The sequence below is a fragment of the Myotis myotis genome, unplaced genomic scaffold, assembly GCF_014108235.1.
Source record: "Myotis myotis isolate mMyoMyo1 unplaced genomic scaffold, mMyoMyo1.p scaffold_m19_p_3, whole genome shotgun sequence".
Taxonomy (NCBI): domain Eukaryota; kingdom Metazoa; phylum Chordata; class Mammalia; order Chiroptera; family Vespertilionidae; genus Myotis; species Myotis myotis.
In genome coordinates this window covers 95,252,417-95,273,516 of record NW_023416335.1, presented here as the reverse complement: position 1 = coordinate 95,273,516, position 21,100 = coordinate 95,252,417, and the positions used below count along the sequence as shown (strand labels likewise).

At 37.8% G+C, this 21,100-nt stretch overlaps 1 protein-coding gene across 1 annotated transcript in view; it reads left to right on the top strand.

The window, feature by feature from the left end:
- SGCG (sarcoglycan gamma) overlaps positions 1-21,100 on the top strand; it is a 208,701-nt gene that overhangs the window by 68,590 nt on the left and 119,011 nt on the right. The window contains exon 6 of the mRNA XM_036301222.1: positions 3,666-3,860. Coding sequence (XP_036157115.1) covers positions 3,666-3,860 — 195 coding nt within the window. The remainder of the gene's footprint in view (positions 1-3,665; positions 3,861-21,100) is intronic.

Sequence of the window (21,100 nt, the reverse complement as noted above, 5' to 3'; positions counted from 1 at the left end):
TCATCCATAGGTGTACAGTTTTTGTCCAGTGTCTTCCCACACCCCCACACCCCTTTCCCCCCCCTGAGAATAGTCAGTCCACTCCCTTTCTATGCCCCTGATTCTATTATATTCACCAGTTTATTCTGTTCATTAGATTATTTATTCACTTGATTTTTAGATTTACTTGTTGATAGATGTGTATTTGTTGTTCATAATTTGTATCTTTACCTTTTTCTTCTTCTTCCTCTTCTTAAAGGATACCTTTCAGCATTTCATATAATACTGGTTTGGTGGTGATGAACTCCTTTAGCTTTTCTTTATCTGTGAAGCTCTTTATCTGACCTTCAATTCTGAATGATAGCTTTTCTGGGTAAAATAATATTGGTTGTAGGTTCTTGCTATTCATCACTTTGAATATTTCTTGCCACTCCCTTCTGGCCTGCATAGTTTCTGTTGAGAAATCAGCTGACAGTCGTATGGGTACTCCCTTGTAGGTAACTGATTGTTTTTCTCTTGCTGCTTTTAAGATTTTTCTCTTTGTCTTTTGCTCTTGGCATTTTAATGATGATGTGTCTTGGTGTGGTCATCTTTGGATTCCTTTTGCTTGGGGTTCTCTGCGCTTCCTGGACTTGTAAGTCTATTTCACCAGGTAGGGGAAGTTTTCTGTCATTATTTCTTCAAATAGGTTTCAATATCTTGCTCTGTCTCTTCTTCTGCCACCCCCATAATTCGGATGTTAGTATGCTTGAAGTTGTCCCAGAGGCTCCTTGCACTATCTTCATATTTTTGGATTCTTTTTTCTTTTTGTTTTTCCGGTTGGGTGATTTTTGCTTCTTCGTATTTCAAATCTTTGACTTGATTCTGGCGATCCTCTAGTCTGCTGTTGGGTGTCTGTATAATATTCTTTATTTCAGTCAGTGTATGTTTAATTTCTAGTTGGTCCTTTTTCATAACCTCGAGGGTCTCACTAGATTTCTTGAGGGTCTCACTAAATTTATCGGCGGTTTCTAGAAAATTCTTTCACAACCTTAAAAGTGTGGTTTTGAACTCTATATCCAGTAGTTTGCTTTCCTCTATTTCTGTCATTTATGACCTGTTTCTTTGTCTCTGCATTTTGGCTGCTTCCCTGTGTTGATAGAGTGGCTTTGTGTGCTAGGTGTCCCTATAGGGCCCAGTGGCTCAGCCTCCCCAATTACCTGAGGTGGACACTCTTGGTGCACCCCTTTGTGGGCTTTGTGCACAGTCTTGTTGTAGTTAAGCCTTGATTGTTGTTGGTATCACTGGGAGGAATTGACCTCCAGGCCAATTGGCTGTGAGAATCAGCTGTGTCTATGGTGGGAGAACTTCTGAGCTGGAGTCACTCTTCGGCGCAAGACTTGCTTCAGTGGTGCTTTGGTGCTCACTGAGTCTGCCCCCTGATTGTGTCCCTTATGGATCTGAGGAGTTATAATCTGGATGGTCCCACTCTGAGCACTGGGTACACTGGCTCTTGGATCTCTAAGGAGGTGCTAATTTAGGCTCTGCTTGAGGCTACCCAGCAGGAGCTATGGAGAGATTCCTCTTCTTTGTTTGGGGTTTGGAGGTGCCCAGATGAGGCCCAGCTGTGAAGTAATGCAAGCTGCTGTGGGGCCTTGGACCTTATTTTGGAAGTTCTGGGTCTCTCTGACCCAGCTGCAGTTTGTTAGGTAATTTTCAGGTTGTGGAAGCTCCATTTTCTAGCGTCCAGCATTTCAGGTGGAGAGAAGGTCCAGGTGAGCATTAACCTGATCTATTAAAGAGTAGATGGAGAACTGTGAGCAAAAGACAGATAGTAGTAAAGGAAGCTGAAGTCTTAAGCAAAGGCCCTTTGTGTAGGGTCTGGTAGGTGATGGAGGAGTTTGGATATTCAGTGTGGAGAAAACCTATTGAAAAGTTTGAAATAATTGAGTGACAAGAGCTTACATTTTACTTGTTGCTACTGAGCAGAGAATGATTACTAGAGGGGAAAAAGACGAGGGAAGGCTTTGCAGTAGTGTAGAAGGGAGTTCCTGCTGGCTTGAAGTTGTGTGATAGCAATGAAAATGGAGAGGAGTAGACAGGTTTGTGACATATGTTGAAGAACCAGTTGATAAGAACTGCTTATGCGGAACTTGAAGAGAAAAGAGAAGCAAGGATGACTTCTGCGACTTTGATGGCAGTAACTGTGAGGATGGTAGTGAACTTTCTCATATAAGGAAGACAGAACAAGTTCAAAGAGATGAATCAATAAATAGTGCCCATATGATATCTTTAAACATTTAGTTTTTGCATAACATAGATTGTCAGTCCTGAGTATTTAAAAATACTGTGTGATGAACGCACAATTTTACGGAATCAGTTAGAACCTGGGAAAATGCCTATTGCTAAAATGGAAAGAGATTTAAATAATTATTTTAGACCATGATTTATTTTAAATAAAGATACCTCCAAAATATTCCTAAAAATACATGCATAACTTTTTCACACACATACACAAAAACCTCAGAGAAGATTATTTTATATTCTAATTCATCATTTTACTACATTTACAAGCAGAAAAGTCTTAATAATTTCCACTTTTAATTTTATATATTAAAACCACTTTCTTTTTTTCTTTGCATAAAGGGAAAAAATGAGTAATTTTAAAAAATCTCTTCATAGAGTTGAAATTGTTACTAAATCACCCACTTAAAATAAGAAATATTTGTAAACATTTATACTCATACATGTTTTGATTTTTCTGGAACTAAGACAATTCTTGGAAACTTAACTAGAGACCAAAGTTAGTGTGGTAAGTATCTTATAAAGAGCCTTTTTAATTCTGAGTAACTTGGTAATGAAAAAAGTCAATTTAATTATTTGGAAAAAAATGAATAATTGGATTTATTTATTTATTTATTTATTTATTTACTTATTTATTGTTAATCCTCAGCCGAGGGTGTTTTTCCATGGAATTTTAGAGTGAATGGAAGGGAGGAATGGTAGGAGGGGAGAGAGATTAACATCAATGTGAGAGAGATACATCAATTGGTGGTCTTCTGCATGTGCTCCTACCAGGGCCAGGGATCAAACCTGCAATCCAGGTACATGCCATTGACCAGGAATTGAACCCAAGGCCCTTCAGTCTATGGGCTGATGCTCTAACAACAGAGCCACACCAACCATGGCTGGATTCTATTTTTTAGAAATCATGTAGGTGCCAGCTTGATTTTCCTCTCACCAAACCTTTTAAGAACTTGGTAATTTAATTATTTTGGGTTGATAATTCAATTATAAGTTTAACCCTGCAGAATTTTGAAAGCTGTATATATATTGAACCTACTGATTAAAATCTGAAAATATGGCTATTGGACTTGAAATGGGTATGTCACATCTAAAACATTTTGCATGACAAATTAAATACCATTCTGTGGTTGAAATGTAGTGACCTATTTCCAAGTAATATTTTATTCTTTTTAAAAAAATCATTAACTTTGGAAATTTATTATTGGGATAAAAATATTTTGTTGGAATCATAATAAATCAGTATTGACAAACAAGTTCTTTCTTTCTGTCTATCCCTCCTTCTCTCCCTGTCTCCTTCCCTCTCACTTCCTCTACCCTGCTCTCCTACCCTCCCTTCTCTCTCCCTTTGTCCATCTTCCCCTCCCCCACTCTTCTTACACCCTAATCTCACCCCATGGCAGATGGTACGTGAACAGTACAATACAGCCACAGAAGGCACCCACATAGAGCGGCCAGAGAACCAGTATGTCTACAAAATTGGCATTTATGGCTGGAGAAAGCGTTGCCTCTACTTATTTGTTCTTCTTTTACTCATCATCCTTCTTGTGAATTTTGCTCTTGCAATTTGGATTCTTAAAGTGATGTGGTTTTCCCCAGTAAGTATTTTATTTTTATCTATCTATCTGTTTGTTTGTTTGTTTATTTATTTATTTTTTATTGCTGGTAGGCATGTTCTGGTTATGTTTGCACCATCACTTCATCCTTATTGTATTGGTAGAAGCTTTCTTTAATATAATTAATGTTTGTTTCCTGTCTGTTATCAGAATTTTCAGTAGCAAAAATACATATAATACTTTCCCTTTTTACCCTTTTAAATAATTTCAGTGTAAACTATATACTTCGTTGGGTTTTGTTTGTTTTATTATACTTTTTATTAGTAATTATCTTTACATGGGGGAATATTGTGATGATCTTGAGTTTATGGTTGGTTGAGTCATGATTGCTTAATAATTGTTTAATTCTTTAATTGGTAAAATTTTGTTATATTTTTCTAATCTCATTAATTTATAAATATTCACCATTCAGATTGTACTTTCTCATTTTTTAAAAAGCTACATGCTGACATGCAATAAATTCATGTCTACACTTCAACATTTAAAAAATAAAATATCACTAGTCCTAAGGAATTCATATTTTTAAACAACCTCATGTTTCTAAGATAGCTAGTTAATTTTATATGCTCTGACAATATTTTGTGTATTTTTTGAAAAAACAGTTATATAATGTAGTATGTAAAATAATTACAGTGAGAAAAAAATGCTTCAGTGGACACCATAGGTAGGTAAATCTGCTTCTCACATTCATCTTGAAGGTGTGATATAGGCATGGTTTTTTTCCAATAACAATAGTTTTAGCATTCAGCCTGAAATACCTTCTATTAATTAGTATCCTTCACTTTCTATGCAATAATTTATCTTATACCATAATTTTATAGGCTGTAGACACATTATTTTTGTTGTTGGCATAATAAACAAATATTTATATTTTCACACATTCAGAGAGGTAAAATACTAATCCAATCAAAATATAGCTTGAAATGTGTGTTACTATATTAAATAAATGCATTTAAAATATTTAATATAAGTATATATTATAAATTATATAAATATTACACATAAATATATTTAAATTGTCATTTCTTCTTTAAAATTTATAGCAACAATATTTTTACAGTATAACAATAATGTTTAGTTCCATAGGACAGCTTCTCTTTATAGATGCAGTACAATATATGGTATGCATGTTTGGTACATCACCTGCCTTTTATGTCTAAATTTAAAATACCTTATTTTTTTTGAGACTGAATCAAGGTTGAACTTTACAAATTATAAGCTATGGAATCTGTCAAGGAAGCCTCCTGACTAGAGGACCTTGCATCAACCTGTGGTCAGTCCCTCAGTTAGCATAAAGCTAAGAGAAAATTTACTGGCAGTAAGACCCTTAGAAGGGCCTGGGAGAAAGAGGAAGCCATCTCATAGCCCTGCTTGGGCAGGGGACAGCCAGATTTTAATAGTCTCTTGCACCAGTAACTGAGCTCCATCATGTCTTATTTGGGAGGATCAAGATTTATAAACTTAATTTTGTTGCTTTGGGTATTTCATGATAATCTAGAATGTGCTATGAAAATCAAAATCAAATTTAATGATAATAATGACAATTAATAAAATGTCTTTGTGTTATCAAATATATTAATTTTACTTTTTAAAAAGTTTTGTGCAGTGATAGGCAAAATTCTAAGAAGGCTTTTCCCATGACCTTCATCCCTGGTGTTGTCCTGTATAATCAATCCCCTTTCCTTGAGTATGGGCAGTACCTGTGATTTGCTTCTAGCCAACAGAATTTGGCATAAGTGATGGGATTGGGTTACATTATATAGCTGAGGTGAAGGGACTTTGCAGATATAATTAAGGTTCCAAATCAGTTTATTTTTAATTAATCAAAGGGAAATTATCCTGGGTGGACCTGATTTAATTAGGCAAATGACCTTAAGACCTTTGATGAGAGATTCTCTCACTAGCCTTGAAGGCATGAGATGCCATGTTATGAGGGTCTATGAGGGGCCCACTTGGCAAGGAACTGCAGGTGGCCCCTAGGAGCCAAGAGTGCCCTCTGACTGACAGCCAGAAGGAAAATGGAGACCTCACTCCTACTCCCACAAGGAATTATCAACCACCACGAAAACTTGAAAAAAACCCCAAGCTCCAGAAAGGAACCCATCCTCACTGATACATCAGCTGCATGAGACCCAGAGCATTAACCAAATTCCTGACCCATGGAAACTGTGAGATAGGAAATAGGTATCACTAAGCTACTACATTTGTGAAAATTTGTTACATGGCAATAGAAAATTAGTACAGTGTTCTCCATTATTCAAAAATGTGTTTAATTTCTTTTACTGGATATTGACCCCCCAAAAAACAAAACAAAACAAAAAAATTAAAAACTCTAAAATACCTAACTGAACTTACCTGATGATCTATATTCTTAGTCATTAATTATTAGAGAAATATTTAATTTTTTTCTTTATGTTGCTGGATATTGATATCTTTTAAATAACTGAGTAATCAGCAACAAGATAAATAATTTAGCCTAATCTGATAATGTATATTTTAACCACTTGCTACCTGGGAAGTTATTTCATTGTAAAGTAAATTATTCCTTTTTAAAAAATTTATCTTTATTTTTTAAAGTATTACAGATGTCCTCTTATTTTCCATATTGATCACCCTCCTCCCTACTCCTGGCCCTTCCCCAGGCCTTTACCCCACTATTGTCTGTGTCCATGGGTTACGCATATATGCGTATAAGTTCTTTGGTTTATCTCCCCCTCCCCCCCCCCCCCCCCCGCCTTCCCTTTGAGGATCTTCAGTCTATTGAATGTGTCTCTGGATCTATTTTGTTTGTCAGTTTATTTTGTTCATTAGATTCCACATATAAGTGAGATCATGTGATATTTGTCTTTCTCTGACTTGTTTCACATAGCATAATACTCTCTAGGTCCCTCCATGCTGTCTCAAAGGGTAAGAGATCCTTCTTTTTTATAGCTGCATAGTATTCCACTGTGTAAATGTACCACAGCTTTTTTATCCATTCATCTACTGATGGGCACTTGGGCTGTTTCCAGATCTTAGCTATTGAAAATAGTGCTGCTATGGACATAAGGGTGGGGTGCATAGGGCAGGTACATGTAAAAAAAATGAAACTAGCCCAGCCAGTGTGGCTCAGTGGTTGAGCTTCAACCTATGAACCAGGAGGTTAGGGTTCGATTTTTGGTCAGGGCACATGCCCGGTGGCGGACTTGATCCCCAATAGAGGGCATGCAGGTGACAGCCAATCAGTAATTCTCTCTCATCATAGATGTTTCCATTTCTCTTTCTCCCTCTCCCTTCTTCTCTGAAATCAATAAAAAATAAAAGAAAATAAAAAAAGAAACTAGACTACCATCTTATTTCATACACAAGAATAAACTCAAAAGGGATAAAAAAATTTAAATGTAAGTTAGGAAACCATAAAAATCCTTAAAGAAAACGTAGGCAACAAAATATCAGAGATCTCACATAGCAAAATTTTCACTGATACAATACCTAGGACAAGAGAAACTAAGGAGAAAATAAACAAATGGGACTACATCAAAATAAAAAGCTTCTGCACAGCAAAAGAAACCAGCATTGATATTGTAGGTTGGAGAGCAAGGCGGTTGTGGGAAACGGGGGGCGAAGGCAAATACCCCTGCTGCCTGTCTGGGAGAACCTTCCTGAGAGCAAGCAACCAGCCTGGACTTGAAAGAGATAAAGTACTAAATATGGGATACATTTGGAGTTTGAAGTTAAATACACATAGGTGTCCAAAAACCTGCTCCTGCTCCAGAAGCCTGCTCCTGCTCCAAAAGCCTGCTCCTGTATCCCATTTGTTTATTTTCTCCTTAGTCTCTCTTGCCCTATGAGCTGTGTCTGTAAAGATATTGCTACGACATATGTCTGCAATTTTGCTGCCTATGGAGTCTTGTAGGGTTTTTCTGGTTTCCCGTCTTACATTCAAGTCCTTTAGCCATTTTGAGTTTGTTTTTGTGTATGGTGTAAGTTGGTGATCTAGTTTCATTTTTTTGCATGCAAATTTCCCAGCACCATTTATTAAAGAGGCTGTTTTGACTCCAAAAAAAAAAAAAAAAAAAAAGAAACCAGCATCAAAATGAAAAGAGAACTCACTGTATGGGAGAACATATTTTCCAATGATACATCTGATAAAGGGTTAATTTCCAAAATATATAAACTACTCATACAACTTAACAAAAGAGAGACAAACAATCCATTCAAAAGATGGGCACAGGACCTAAATAGACACTTCTCCATAGAGGACATACAAATGGCCAAAAAACATATGAAAAAATGCTCAACGCCACTAATCACCAGAGAAATGCAAATTTAAAATGACAACGAGGTACCACCTTACACCTGCCAGAGAGGCTACCATCAATAAATCAACAAACAGTAAGTGTTGGCAAGGATGTGGAGAAAAAGGAACCCCATTACACTGCTGGCGGGAATGCAGACTGGTACAATCACTATGGAAAATTATTACTTTTGCAAATATTTTTATTATGCATGCTTATTATTTTCATTTTAATAGCTAAAAAATTCTTGGATACATTATTATGATTAATTAATAATTTCATCATAATTGAGGAAATCACTGAATATATATATGTATTGGTATATACTTATTAACATGAAAAAAAAGTTTATATTTGAAAAGATCTGTCCTTCTAATTTTAATAACTCATAACTGAGTTTGCACAATTCATTCATGCCCATTAGTTCAGTTTATCCTCATAGTTTTTGTGGCTTAAGTTTTTCAGACTACAGCATAATAAATACCAGAATCCATGAAAATCAAGAGCACCTAAGCAAGGTCTTAAGAGCTGTCCCACACTCATAGGTAGTACCATGAAGGCAGCATTCAGATTTGGTGTTTTTGCATCATATCAAAAAATGCCTCCCGGGGTCTTATGGGACCTAATAAATACCATTTCCCCACTCAATCAGAACTGAAAGGGAGAAAAATGAGTCAGGGGGCTGGGAACTCAAAATAACATCTATACTACTCATGAAAGCTGATTGGAGGTTGTAGGTTTGGATCTGGCCAGATGTCTTGCACCTCAAAAATAGAAAGGTCACCAACTCTTAGGCAGCATGGGAAAACTTCAGACACTTCTGCAGGGGCAGAAACCTGACCACCTTGCTGCACTTCCTTGTGGGCCATCCTGTACCAACAGTAGATGGGAAAGCTGGGAGGCAGGTAGATCCCCAGGGAGAAGGCATTGCTCCAATAATCTGGTGCTCTGCTTAACTCATCATCCATGCAGGTCACTTCTGCTGCCTTTCGGTGCAAACTCTCACGGAAGTTCCCTCCTGCATCCTTTGCTTAGGTGATCTAACGTAGATTTTTTTCAAACTGTCAAAGAGGGGAAGTCAGGATATAAGTTAGAAAACAGAGAGCCAGAAATATGGAGGAGAGCAGAGCCCACCCAGCCACTGTAGGGACCTAGTGATTCCTGATCCTGGTTATAACAACTGTTTAAAAGCTCTGTCTGTAGGAATCTGAGAAGAAGAAATGCCTCCAATGTGTTTATCCAATCTGACTTTTTGAAAATTAGTGTATTCCCTTCCTATTGCCCTAAAAACCACATTAGCTCTTAAAATTCTATTTTAGTTTAGTGGGTTTTTTTGTTTTTGTTTTTTACACTACTCCCTCTGCCTACAACAACTCCACACACACACACATACACATCATTAGAAATTCAGCTAAAAATCACACAGAGGTATTCCTTGACCACTCCCATCACAGACTCTGGTTTATTTTCCACATCATAGCATGCATCACATTGGTGTTTGTACATTTCTTGTGGTTGTTGAATGTCTGTTCACCCTTTAAGATCATGTCAGTTAAGCCTAGTAGACCAAAGTGTCTAGCATAAAATAGACACTGTATAAATATTTTTGAATAAATAATACCTGATTGAATGACTGAATAAAAGCATTTTTCTTATCTCTTTTAATTGTTGTTATATGTTTTTAGCAAATGCATAGAGAAGGACACAAGGCAACCCAGAAAAAGCAAAGGTGATAAAGGAATAGCAGAATAAACCTGGCCTTAAAGCGCGGATTAGAGAGGATCTTAGAGGATAGGCATAAGGAGGGGTAAGAAGAGTGACTCCCCTGGCAAAGTGATAGCTTGAATTAGAAATATAATTAGCATTCTTTTCATGTGGGGTATTATTATAATAAAATAAATGTGTTCTAGATGTACCTTTTCACTTGCTCCCCTTTTCTACTAATACAATAAAACTGATAATGTCTTTTGGTAACATAATTTGTTTTTTCTCACAAATGCTAATTAAGATAGTTTCTTATAATTATAAACCAATCTAACCTCACTTACTTGTTTAAGTGTTATTTTTTAAAAAAATTATTTTAGATATACCATAATATAGTGGGAAAAACATTAGCCTAGGAGTCAGACTGGGTACGAATCCTGGCTTTAATTAGAATTATGTTAATCTGTGATTTTCTGATGGTGCACACACACACAAGCACTGTTTGTGATTTTGTTAATTAGATGCTTGGTTTAAGTTTGCCACAAAATTATGAAATACCTTAGACAAAGTTGTTCTTTATTTTCAGTATAAAATGAAAATTTCTACCCACAATCCTGTTAAACTCTTCATTGTGAAACAATGTGCAAAGTCACACTCAGACAAAAAAAATCATCATTCCATTGGTAATATATGGGTCTCTGCATGGACAATTTAGTAGATGTTAATATAATTAGTATAAACTGTAACTAAAACAAAGATTTTTTTTTTAATAATCACAATTGCTATATAGCCATAATATTTGAACTGTATACAACTGTCAAATGTGGAAGTCAGACCAATTTTAGATACTCTATTTGCACAAAATGTGAAATAACAGAATTTCAAAAATGATAATATTCAAAAAAATGAGACGCACAGAAGCAGATTATTTACTACCTTGTATTAATAATAAAGAATATAGAATTTCAAACATGTTTCTCCAGAGTAATCTCTCTACAGTTCAAGTACCACCACCACTGAGAAGTAGTCTCTAAATTCTCCAATACACTTTAATCAGGTCCCGTTCTGAACTCTTGAAATTGTCTAAACGACTAGTGTAACTTTTTGTCAGAGAAACTTGAAGGGCCAATAGATTTTGTATTTTTTGAATCTCCATCCATATCAAGGGGCCTTAGACATAATTAGGTACCAAATAAATACTTTTCTTTATCATATAAGCTCTTATGAATAGATCTATGTTATAGCTATATGGTTTATCTACCTCTTTGTTATTTCTTTTGACAGCGTTTTAGAACCCAAATATACTTATAAAATTCCTCACTTTTGTAGCTTCCCAAGTGTTCTTAGCACTATGGTCTGATTATTCGTTTTGAATAATATATGAATTTCAAACATATATTTTGAAAATACAAAATTCTTTTATGAAGCTAAGTATTATCTGTATCAGGTGCCATGTTAATCTATTCTGATTTTTCCAGTTGTATATTCATGCTGCTAACTGAACATACTGTTTAGTAATGCTTGAGGCTTTTCTGGTCATTGACTATCTTCCTATCTCTGAAACAGTGGTAGCTTTTCTCCTATTTCCTACCCTGTGTCCTTTTATTAGTTCTACTTCACAAGATAGAAAAGAAGCCTGTCTATATTATTTTTTTTTCTAGTACACAGCACACTGCTACTATGTCATAGGCACCACCCAATAAATATAGATGTACTTTAGTTGAATTATCAGAAATTAAATAATATTCTGAGATCGCAGAGACAGAAAATGTGAATTAGGATTTGCATCCTTTCCATTTGATTTGAAATCAACAATTTTCCACCCAACCACACTCCATGTGATATCATAAATTGTGGGAGTAAAAAGAAATAGTTGACCATTATACTTCCCGAACACGATAAAGAATGTTTGCCACAAACCCGCAACCAAAAACATACTTACTACTGAAACCATGGAGGCATGCCTGTTGAAAGAATAAGAAATACATATCTGATATCACTACCATAATTTAGCATTTTTCTGACAGTTTGACAAATGCAACAAGACAATTTATTAAATAAGGGATAGAAATATTTAAATAGCAGACAATTTGAAAAAGAAGTATTTGTAAATGATATAATGTTATAAACACTAGAAGAACTAAATGGAAAACTGCTGAAACAAATATGAAAGTTTGCAACATTCTGAGTAATAAAATGAGGTACAAAACGGTGTTCACTACACACCCATATTTGAGTTTGAACTAATTAGAAATGTAATGGAAGAAGAAGAATTATACTTTATATAGCAATCTATACTAATAAAAGGGTAATATGCTAATTAGACCGGGAGACCAGCCGTTCTTCTGGACAAAGTCATGGTGGTGGGGCTGAGGCAGAGGCAGTTAGGGGCGATCAGGTCGGTGGGGGGGGGGCAGTGGGAGCGAGCAGGCCGGCAGGGGGGGCAGCTGGGGGTGATCAGGCTGGCAGGGGGGGTAGTTAGGGGTGATCAGACCAGAAGGGGAGCGGTTGGGGGCAATCAGGCCAGCAGACAGATTGGTTAGGGGCGCTCAGGCAGTCAGGCAGGTGAGCGGTTAGGAGCCAGTGGTCCTGGATTGTGAGAGGGATGTCCGACTTCTGGTTTAGGCCAGATCCCACAGGGTGCAGGCCGGGCTGAGGGTCATCCCCCCCCCCCCCCCCCGCATAAATTTCGTACACTGGGCCACTAGTAGATACATAAATTCCTACGAACTCTCAATTTGACAAAATATACTTTGCTGGCAGTCCTAAAAGGTATTCTGAATAGAAGAGTTTATAAAGCTGGGTGAAAAGACTTAATATTAGCTTTATTAATAACAGAGAGCATGGGTGGACCTGGAGAGTATTATGCTAAGTGAAATAAGCCAGTCAGAGAAAGACAAATACCATATGATTTCACTCATATGTGGAATCTAATGAACAAAATAAACTAGCCAACGAAATAGAAACAGACACAGGTAACAGGGAACAGACTGACAGCTATCAGAGGGGAGAGGCATTTGGGGGCTGGGTGAAAAAGTGAAGGAATTAAACAACATTTAATTTAATTTAATTTAATTTAAAAATATCATAGATACAAATAACAGAGTCATGGAGGGTGGGGGGAGTAAATGGTGATGGAAGGAGACTTTACTTGAGGTGATGAACATACAATAAAATGTACATGTGTTATAGAATTGTACACCTGAAACCTATATAATTTTATAATTTTATTAACTAACTAGTAGCCCTGTGCATGAATCCGTGCGCCAGTAGGTCACTGCTGCCCTCATGTAGCTCTCCGCCCGCCCGCTGCCCTGCCCTCCTGTAGCTCCCCCAACCCTCCCCTCATAGCTTGTTGCCCTGCCCTCTCCTGTAGTTCTCCGCCTCCCACTTGTAGCCAGTAGGTTGCTGCTGCCCTCCTGTAGCTCTCCGCCCACTGCCCTTCCCTCCTGTAGCTCCCCTCCCCCCTCCCCCCAGTCCCCCTCATAGCTTGCTGCCCTGCCCCCTCCTGTAGCTCTCTGCAGCCCACTTGTACCTTGCTGGCCCACCCACCTGCTGATCCATGATCTGGTTGTGAAGCACTTGGTCATTATGCCTCAGAGCGTAATGGCTAATTAGCATATTCCTCTCTTATTATATAGGATGTAACCACAATAAATTCAATTAAAAATACTTTTTAAAAAGGTAATAGAGAATAATAGGGAAAACTTCCCTAGCAAATATCAAAGCATTCTATAAAGCTTGAATAATTCAAACCATATGGCACATAAACACCAAATAAGCATAAAGAGATTTCAGAAACAGTGAAAATATACATTTATTAATTCAGTACAGTTATAATTTGTTTATTTTTCTGAAGATGTTATACTTAAAATGTCTAAAAATAAATTAAAGCATTAAAATTATGTAACTCATTTGTTAATTTAAGGATTATAAATATAAATATATTATTAAATTGATAAATTAAAAAATTAAAACTTGGTTGTTAAAGAATAGTAAACTCAAATATTAATTTAAAAGTCATTATCAGACAGAAACCAATATTTCATCATACACTGGGATCACTAACTTCTGATTAATTAAAGATTGGATGTGTCATATTTATTTGTGTTTATTTCCTCCCATGAAAGAGTGTTCTGTTTTTGTTGTACAAACGTGCCAATACAACTGAATAATGGTTAATGGGGAGGAACAATATTTTGTTGAAACAAGTACATGAGTTGAAACAAACACATTAGTTTGAGTCTAGAGAAAACTCAGGAAAGTCAATATGCTTTTAGGCATTAAAAAGTCTACAGTGGGAATATTATGAGCTAAAATTATATGTATATATATGGTAATATATATATGGTAATATATATATATGGTAATATATATATATATGGTTATATATATATATGGTTATATATATATATGGTAATATATATATATATGGTAATATATATGGTAATATATATATATATTTGGTGGCAGCAGTGGTATATATATATATATATATATATATATATATATATATTTATATTACCAGAGTATTTATATATTGTATACTTTCCATTATAGGTTTTTATTAGGTAGTATTTTGGATTACTCCTAGGATTATTTTTAATGTCTTATTAGAACTACATATTTTTATCAGAAAATAAGTTTTCTATCAAATTAGTTATTTTCAGGAGAGAATATATTTTTTACTTTTTTCTGAAAGTCAATTAGAAGATAAAATTCAGTTGAAATTAAATTTGCTTCTACAGCAAAATGCTGGGAAATAACAATTTCATTAAATGAAGTATAACCATAACTGGTTTCCACACATATTTCTAGAGTTTCACAAAGTTCTACTCCTCATAATTTATATGACCACCTTTACCATTCTATATCCTTCCTTATGCTGAACCAAAATGAAAATTCATTTTCCAAATCTTCTGCATGAATCACAAGAAATAAATATCATAATCTCACAAAATATAGAAATTACCATGGAGACTACTCACAGAATTCATTTTTATACAAAATATACTTACTTTAATCTTTTTAATAAATTCTAGGAATTTATGTCTGCAGTATGAGCAATGAGTGCCACTGTAAAATTAAAAGAAAATTTTATAAAATCATATCATTGAAGAATAAATTTATGTCATTGGTCTATAACAATGATTTAGACTGGTGATGGCGAATCTATGACACGCGTGTCAGAGGTGACACGTGAACTCATTTTTTTGGTTGATTTTTCTTTGTTAAATGGCATTTAAATATATAAAATAAATATCAAAAATATAAATCTTGCCGAAACAGGTTTGGCTCAGTGGATAGAGCGTCGGCCTGCGGACTGAAAGGTCCCAGGTTCGATTCCGGTCAAGGGCATGTACCTGGGTTGCGGGCACATCCCCAGTAGGAGATGTGCAGGAGGCAGCTGATTGATGTTTCTCTCTCATCGATGTTTCTGACTATCTCTCTCCCTTCCTATCTGTAAAAAATCAATAAAATCTATTTTTAAAAAAATATTTAAATCTTTGTTTTACTATGGTTGCAAATATCAAAAAATTTCTATATGTCACACGGCACCAGAATTAAGTTAGCGTTTTTCAAAATGCTGACACACCGAGCTCAAAAAGTTCGCCATCACTGATTTAGACTGTAGTCAGATTAAAAAAAACATAAGTATTTCTGTATGAAATAATTCTTCTTGGCTTGGCTAATGTGTCTCAGTTGGGCAGCAGGGTTGATTTCCAGTCAGGGCACATACCCAGGTTGTAGGTTTAATCCCTTGTCTGAGTGTGTGCAGGAGGCAACCAATTGATATTTCTTTCTCTACATTGATGTTTCTCTACATTGGATGTGGACCCCAAGTAGGTTAAAACCCTTGTTATGGGGTGGGGCCACAACATTAGTAACAAAGAAACAGAATTTCCAGAGGATGAGGTCCAGAAATCAGGATTTTAAAAAGATTCCCAGGTGATTCTAATGTGTAGCCAAGGTTGAGAACCACTGCACTAAAGGTTTTTGACCTTGGCTGTGCATTAGAAGCACCAGAGAGCTTCTAAAAATCACAATGCCTGGCCATGCAACACAGCAATTTAATCACAGCCTCTAGGGGTGGGGCACAGACATCAGACATCAGTATTTTTTACAACTACCCAGGTGATTCCAATGTGCAGCCAAGAGTCAGAATCCTTGCTCTACCCCTAGCCACTCAGTGTGGTATGCAGCACCAGCATCACTTGGGAGCTGGTTAGAAATGTAGACCCTCAGTTTCCACCCCAGACTTCCTTAATTGGTATTTGCATATTAACTAGATCCCAAGTTATTTAAATACACATTAAAGTTTGACAAGAACCACAGCTGCTTCTATCACTTCATTCTCAATTTTATGTGTGGTAGGCTGAATATTGGTCCCAAAGATGCCCACATCCTAATGCCCAAAACATCCTATCTAATAAAGAGGGAATATGCCAATTGACCCTCACGTCGCAAAGATGGCAGTGCCCGTAGCCAATAAGGAGGGAATATGCTAATTGGCTGTCCCACCCTCAAAGATGTCAGTGCCCACAGCCACAAGATGGCTGGCAGGGGAGGGTAGTTAGGGGCCACCGGGCTGGCAGGGGAGGGCAGTTGGGGGCCAACTGGGCTGGCCAGGGAGGGAGTTGGGGGCAACCGGGCCATCAGGGGAGGGCAGTTGGGGGTGATCGGGCCAGCAGGGGAGCAGTTAGGGGGTGATCAGGCTGGCGGGCAGAAGCGGTTAGGGGCAATCAGGCAGGCAGGCAGGACAGCAGTCCTGGATTGTGAGGGGTCCCAAAATGGAGAGGGTGCAGACTGGGCTGAGGGACACCCCTCCTGCCCCCCAGTGCATGAATTTCGTGCACTGGGCCTCTAGTGTGAATATAGTACCTTACTTGGCAAAGAAGACATTGCAGATGTAACTTACAATGGAGAAACTATTCTGGATTATCAAGGTGGGCCCAATGTAAAAGGGAGGAAAATGGGTCAGAGAGGGAGAGGGAATGACAGACGCAGAGTCTGAGTGATGTGGGTCCTGAGCCAAGGAATGCAAGCAACCTCTAGAGCAGTGGTTCTCAACCTTCCTAATTCTGTGACCCTTTAATATAGTTTCTTATGTTGTGGTGACCCCCAGCCATAAAATTATTTTCATTGCTACTTCATAGCTGTAATTTTGCTACTGTTATGAATCGTAATGTAAATATCTGATATTCAGGATGTATTTTCATTGTTTGCGATCCACAGGTTGAGAACCGCTGCTCTAGAGGCTGGAAAAGACAAGGGAAGAATTTCCCTGGAGTCTCCATAAGGACCACAGCCCTACCAACCTATTTTAGACTTTTGATCTCCAGAACTATAATATAATAAATTTGTGTTGTTTTAATAGTGTTAATTGACCATGTCTATGTGAGGCAGCTTCCATAAAATCCCAAAGTAGGGGGTTCAGGCTGCAAACACATCCACAACCAGGAGGGTGATGTACCTCAACTCCATGGAGATAGAAACTCATTTATCATTTCTTTTAATAAAATGGTAAGCTAAGTATTTCTCTGAGTTCTATGAGTTGCTCTAGCAAATTAATTGAGTCCAAGTAGTGGGGTTTTTGGAACCTCTGATCTATAGCCAGTTGGTCAGAAGCAAAGGTGACAACCTGGGCTTGTGACTGGCATCTGAAGTGTGTGTGTTGTGTGTGTGTGTGTGTGTGTGTGTGTGTGTGTGTTGAGGGGGGGAGGTCAATCTTATGTGACTGAGCCCTTAGCCTGTGGAATCTGATGATATCTCTGGGTAGATAGTATCAATATTGAATTAAATTCTTAGACACTTTCCTATGTCTGAGAATTGCTTGTTGGTGTGGGGAAAAACCTTCTCACATTTGGTGACTAAATTGTCAGAAGTGAAGTGTTTGTGGGAGTAGTAAAGGAGAATCATAGTTTTTCCCTATTTCAACCAGCTAGCCAGCCGTGGGCAAACTACGGCCCGCGGGCCGGCCGGCCCGTTTGAAATGAATAAAACTAAAAAAAAAAAAAAAGACCGTACCCTTTTATGTAATGATGTTTACTTTGAATTTATATTAGTTCACACAAACACTCCATCCATGCTTTTGTTCCGGCCCTCCGGTCCAGTTTAAGAACCCATTGTGGCCCTCGAGTCAAAAAGTTTGCCCACCCCTGACTGCTAGACCTTGAAGGTGTTAAGTGGTGCAGTGTTGACAGAGAAGGAAAACAGGAAATTTAATATATATAAGAAAAGAACGCTATCAATGTTAGTTACTTTAAATAAAATTAATTTGGAAAATTCAGAAAGGTATATAGGTTAATTAAAACATAATAAATGAAAGGAAAATAGAGAAACTTGCAAAACTATCAAATATTTTGCAATCTTTCGACCTTCAGAGTAAAGAAAGCCCCAAACAGTAGGATATTGACCCAGTTAACTTAAGGTTTCAGCAAAGTTGATTAGTCCATGTTCTACCTCTGTTTGTTCTAGTTGTTAAATGCTCACCTTGCAATTAAGAAAATAATAATTAAGGGTGAGAGCAACACATGATCTTGTTAACTCCAGCTGTGGAAAGATAAAAGAGGGGTTTGAAAGGGTTTGTGCTACAGTTAAAGGTTCAGGCCATAAGGAGAAAGCATTGGCATCATGATATTTCTTGATTGTTCTACCTACTTCCATTGCTGGAAGGGATTTTGAACTGCCAAGCTCATCCTGCTGATGTTCTGTGTAAATTGCCTTGGGTTTTAATCAAGACAGCACCCTGCTGGAAATGCTCTCCCTGTCCCTTGCTATTATTCAGAAGAGTTGAGCCCAGTCAGAGCTCATAGAAGCAGAATATAGTAAAAAATTGGCACTTGATTGACTTTTACTCCCCAAATGAATGAATAATAGTGTAATCACATTAGAATTGACTCCAAATGATGTAAGCAAAGCCAGTGTTGAGATGTCACACAAAATACTAAACTGACTATATGGTTTAATGTACAATGTTGATAATGTTGAATTCATTGACTAGACTTCTGATTTTCTCTACAAACAGATCATTTAACAGTTCAACAGCCATGTAATGAGTACTTTTGTGTATCAGACATTAAACCAAGAGGCAAGAATAGATATGGTTAAACCCTGCCTTCAAGAATATTCCAGGTATCTATTGCTACAAAATATATCAATCCAAAATGAATAGCTTAAAACAAAAGGCATTTTATCACAACTTTTGATTTTGTAGATCAAGAAAGGGGGCAAGGCTTAGCTGGCCAATTTTTTTTCTGTTCCCCATGTCAACTTACGTTTCTCAGACATAATCCAATTGAAATTTGGGCTCATTTGGAAGGTCCAAGATGACTTCATTCACATATCTGGGGCTGGTTCAGGTATGGCTGAGCAGCTGGGCTCAGCTGATGACTAGATTGCCTACACTTAGGCTCTTCAGCATGTGATCTCAAGGTATCTGGACTTCTCACATGGTAGGTGTGTTCAAGGCTTCCAGAGTGTTCCAAGAGGCCTGAGTAGAAGTCTCAAGGCTTCTTTCGATGTAATTTCTGCTATATTTTTGTTAGCCCAGATTCAAGGGGAAAGGATTAGATTCCACCTTACAAATAAAGGAGTAACTAATATATTTTGGTGGAGATTAACAGGTTCATGTATAAATAATCATATATTTGCTACCATAGAAGTATGCACAGAGTACAGGAATAACTGAAATGAATCTTAAAAATTAATAAAAAATAATCATGTAAGTTATTCTAAGTCAATAACTTGAACAGACACATGGCAGTGTGAAGGAGCTAGATGTGCTAAAAAAAATTGCAATTATTATGACACTAGAGGCCCGGTGCATGAAATTTGTGTACTGGGGTGGTGTCCTTCAGCCCAGCCTACACCCTCTCCAATCTGGGACCCCTTGGGGGTGTCTGACTGCTGATGCGGGATCGGGCCTAAACTGGCAGTTGGACATCTCTCTCAAAATCCAGGACTGCTGGCTCCTAACCACTCACCTGCCTGCCTGCCTGATTGCCCCCTAACCACTCCCCTGCCAGCCTGACCACCCCCAACTGCCCTTCCCTGCAGGCCTGGTCCCCCCCAACTGCCCTCCCCTGTTGGCCTGGTTCTCCCCCAACTGCCCTCTCCTTCCTGCCCAATCGCCCACAACTGCCTTTTCCTGCCAGCAATCTTGTGCCAGCCATATTGTGATGGCCATCTTGTGATGACATGTGGGGCGGCCATCTTGTGGCTGCCATCTTTTAACGACATGGGAGTGGCCATCTTGTGATGACATGGGGCGGCCATCTTGTGATGATGTGAAGGTGTTGCTTGAGGGCGCAGGGGCCACCTAGGCTTTTATTAGTGTAGATAATGGAGTACAAAGAGGGGGAGCCACAAGGTAGTCAGGGGAGAGCCCCACAAATCCAGAGCAAGTCTGCCTATCTTATTAGGGTCAAGAATGGACCTGGTGTCCAGAGCCTGTAATCGCATTGCTCTAGACCCTCCCCTTTGATAAAGGTCAATAGAGAGCATCAGACATGCCCCTCGCCACCTGCACAGATTTACCTCTACTATCTGCCTCAAGTCCACAGCTCCTTTCATCCCTCTTAATGTTGGTCACCATAAGAAGCCCTTGCCTCCCTAAGCCATCTCCTGCACCTAATGCTCTGAGGCTCTGCTTATGCACTATCCTGTTTCCTTCGTCTATTCTTCCCCAACTCCTGAAACCCTTCTATTCAACCATCTGGAATTCAGGATTTTCATCAGCACACAATTTTTTTACTTGGCCCATCATTTTAAGTCCCTTTTTATCTCTATAAGATTACTATTTTCTCATTTACAGTTATTAGTATAATTATTTTGTAAGGAGATAGTTTCAAAAATTTCTGTGTCAGAAAAGTAGGAACCTACCTTGGCCCAACTGGGTGAAGAGAACAGCTATGAACAGTTGTGATCCAGCAATGGGTGTCAGGGTCCAGAGGGATGAGGAGAAGCCTTCATCATGGGAGCCCCCAAGGAATGGATGTGGACCCCAAGTAGAATGGGGAGGCATCTGCATCTGTGAGTGTGATGGCAGAGGTAGGAGAGTGGAAACATGAAGGGGATTGGTTGGATAAATAATGAATGAGCAAGGGGAGCCAAGTTCCTCACTGTGGAGGAAGAAAGGTACAAATATGGAAATAGCGAAAACTAGGTTAAAACCTGTGGTGTTGGATTGAAATTAAAATTCGTATGAATTTATGGTTTTCCATGTACATACAGAAATAA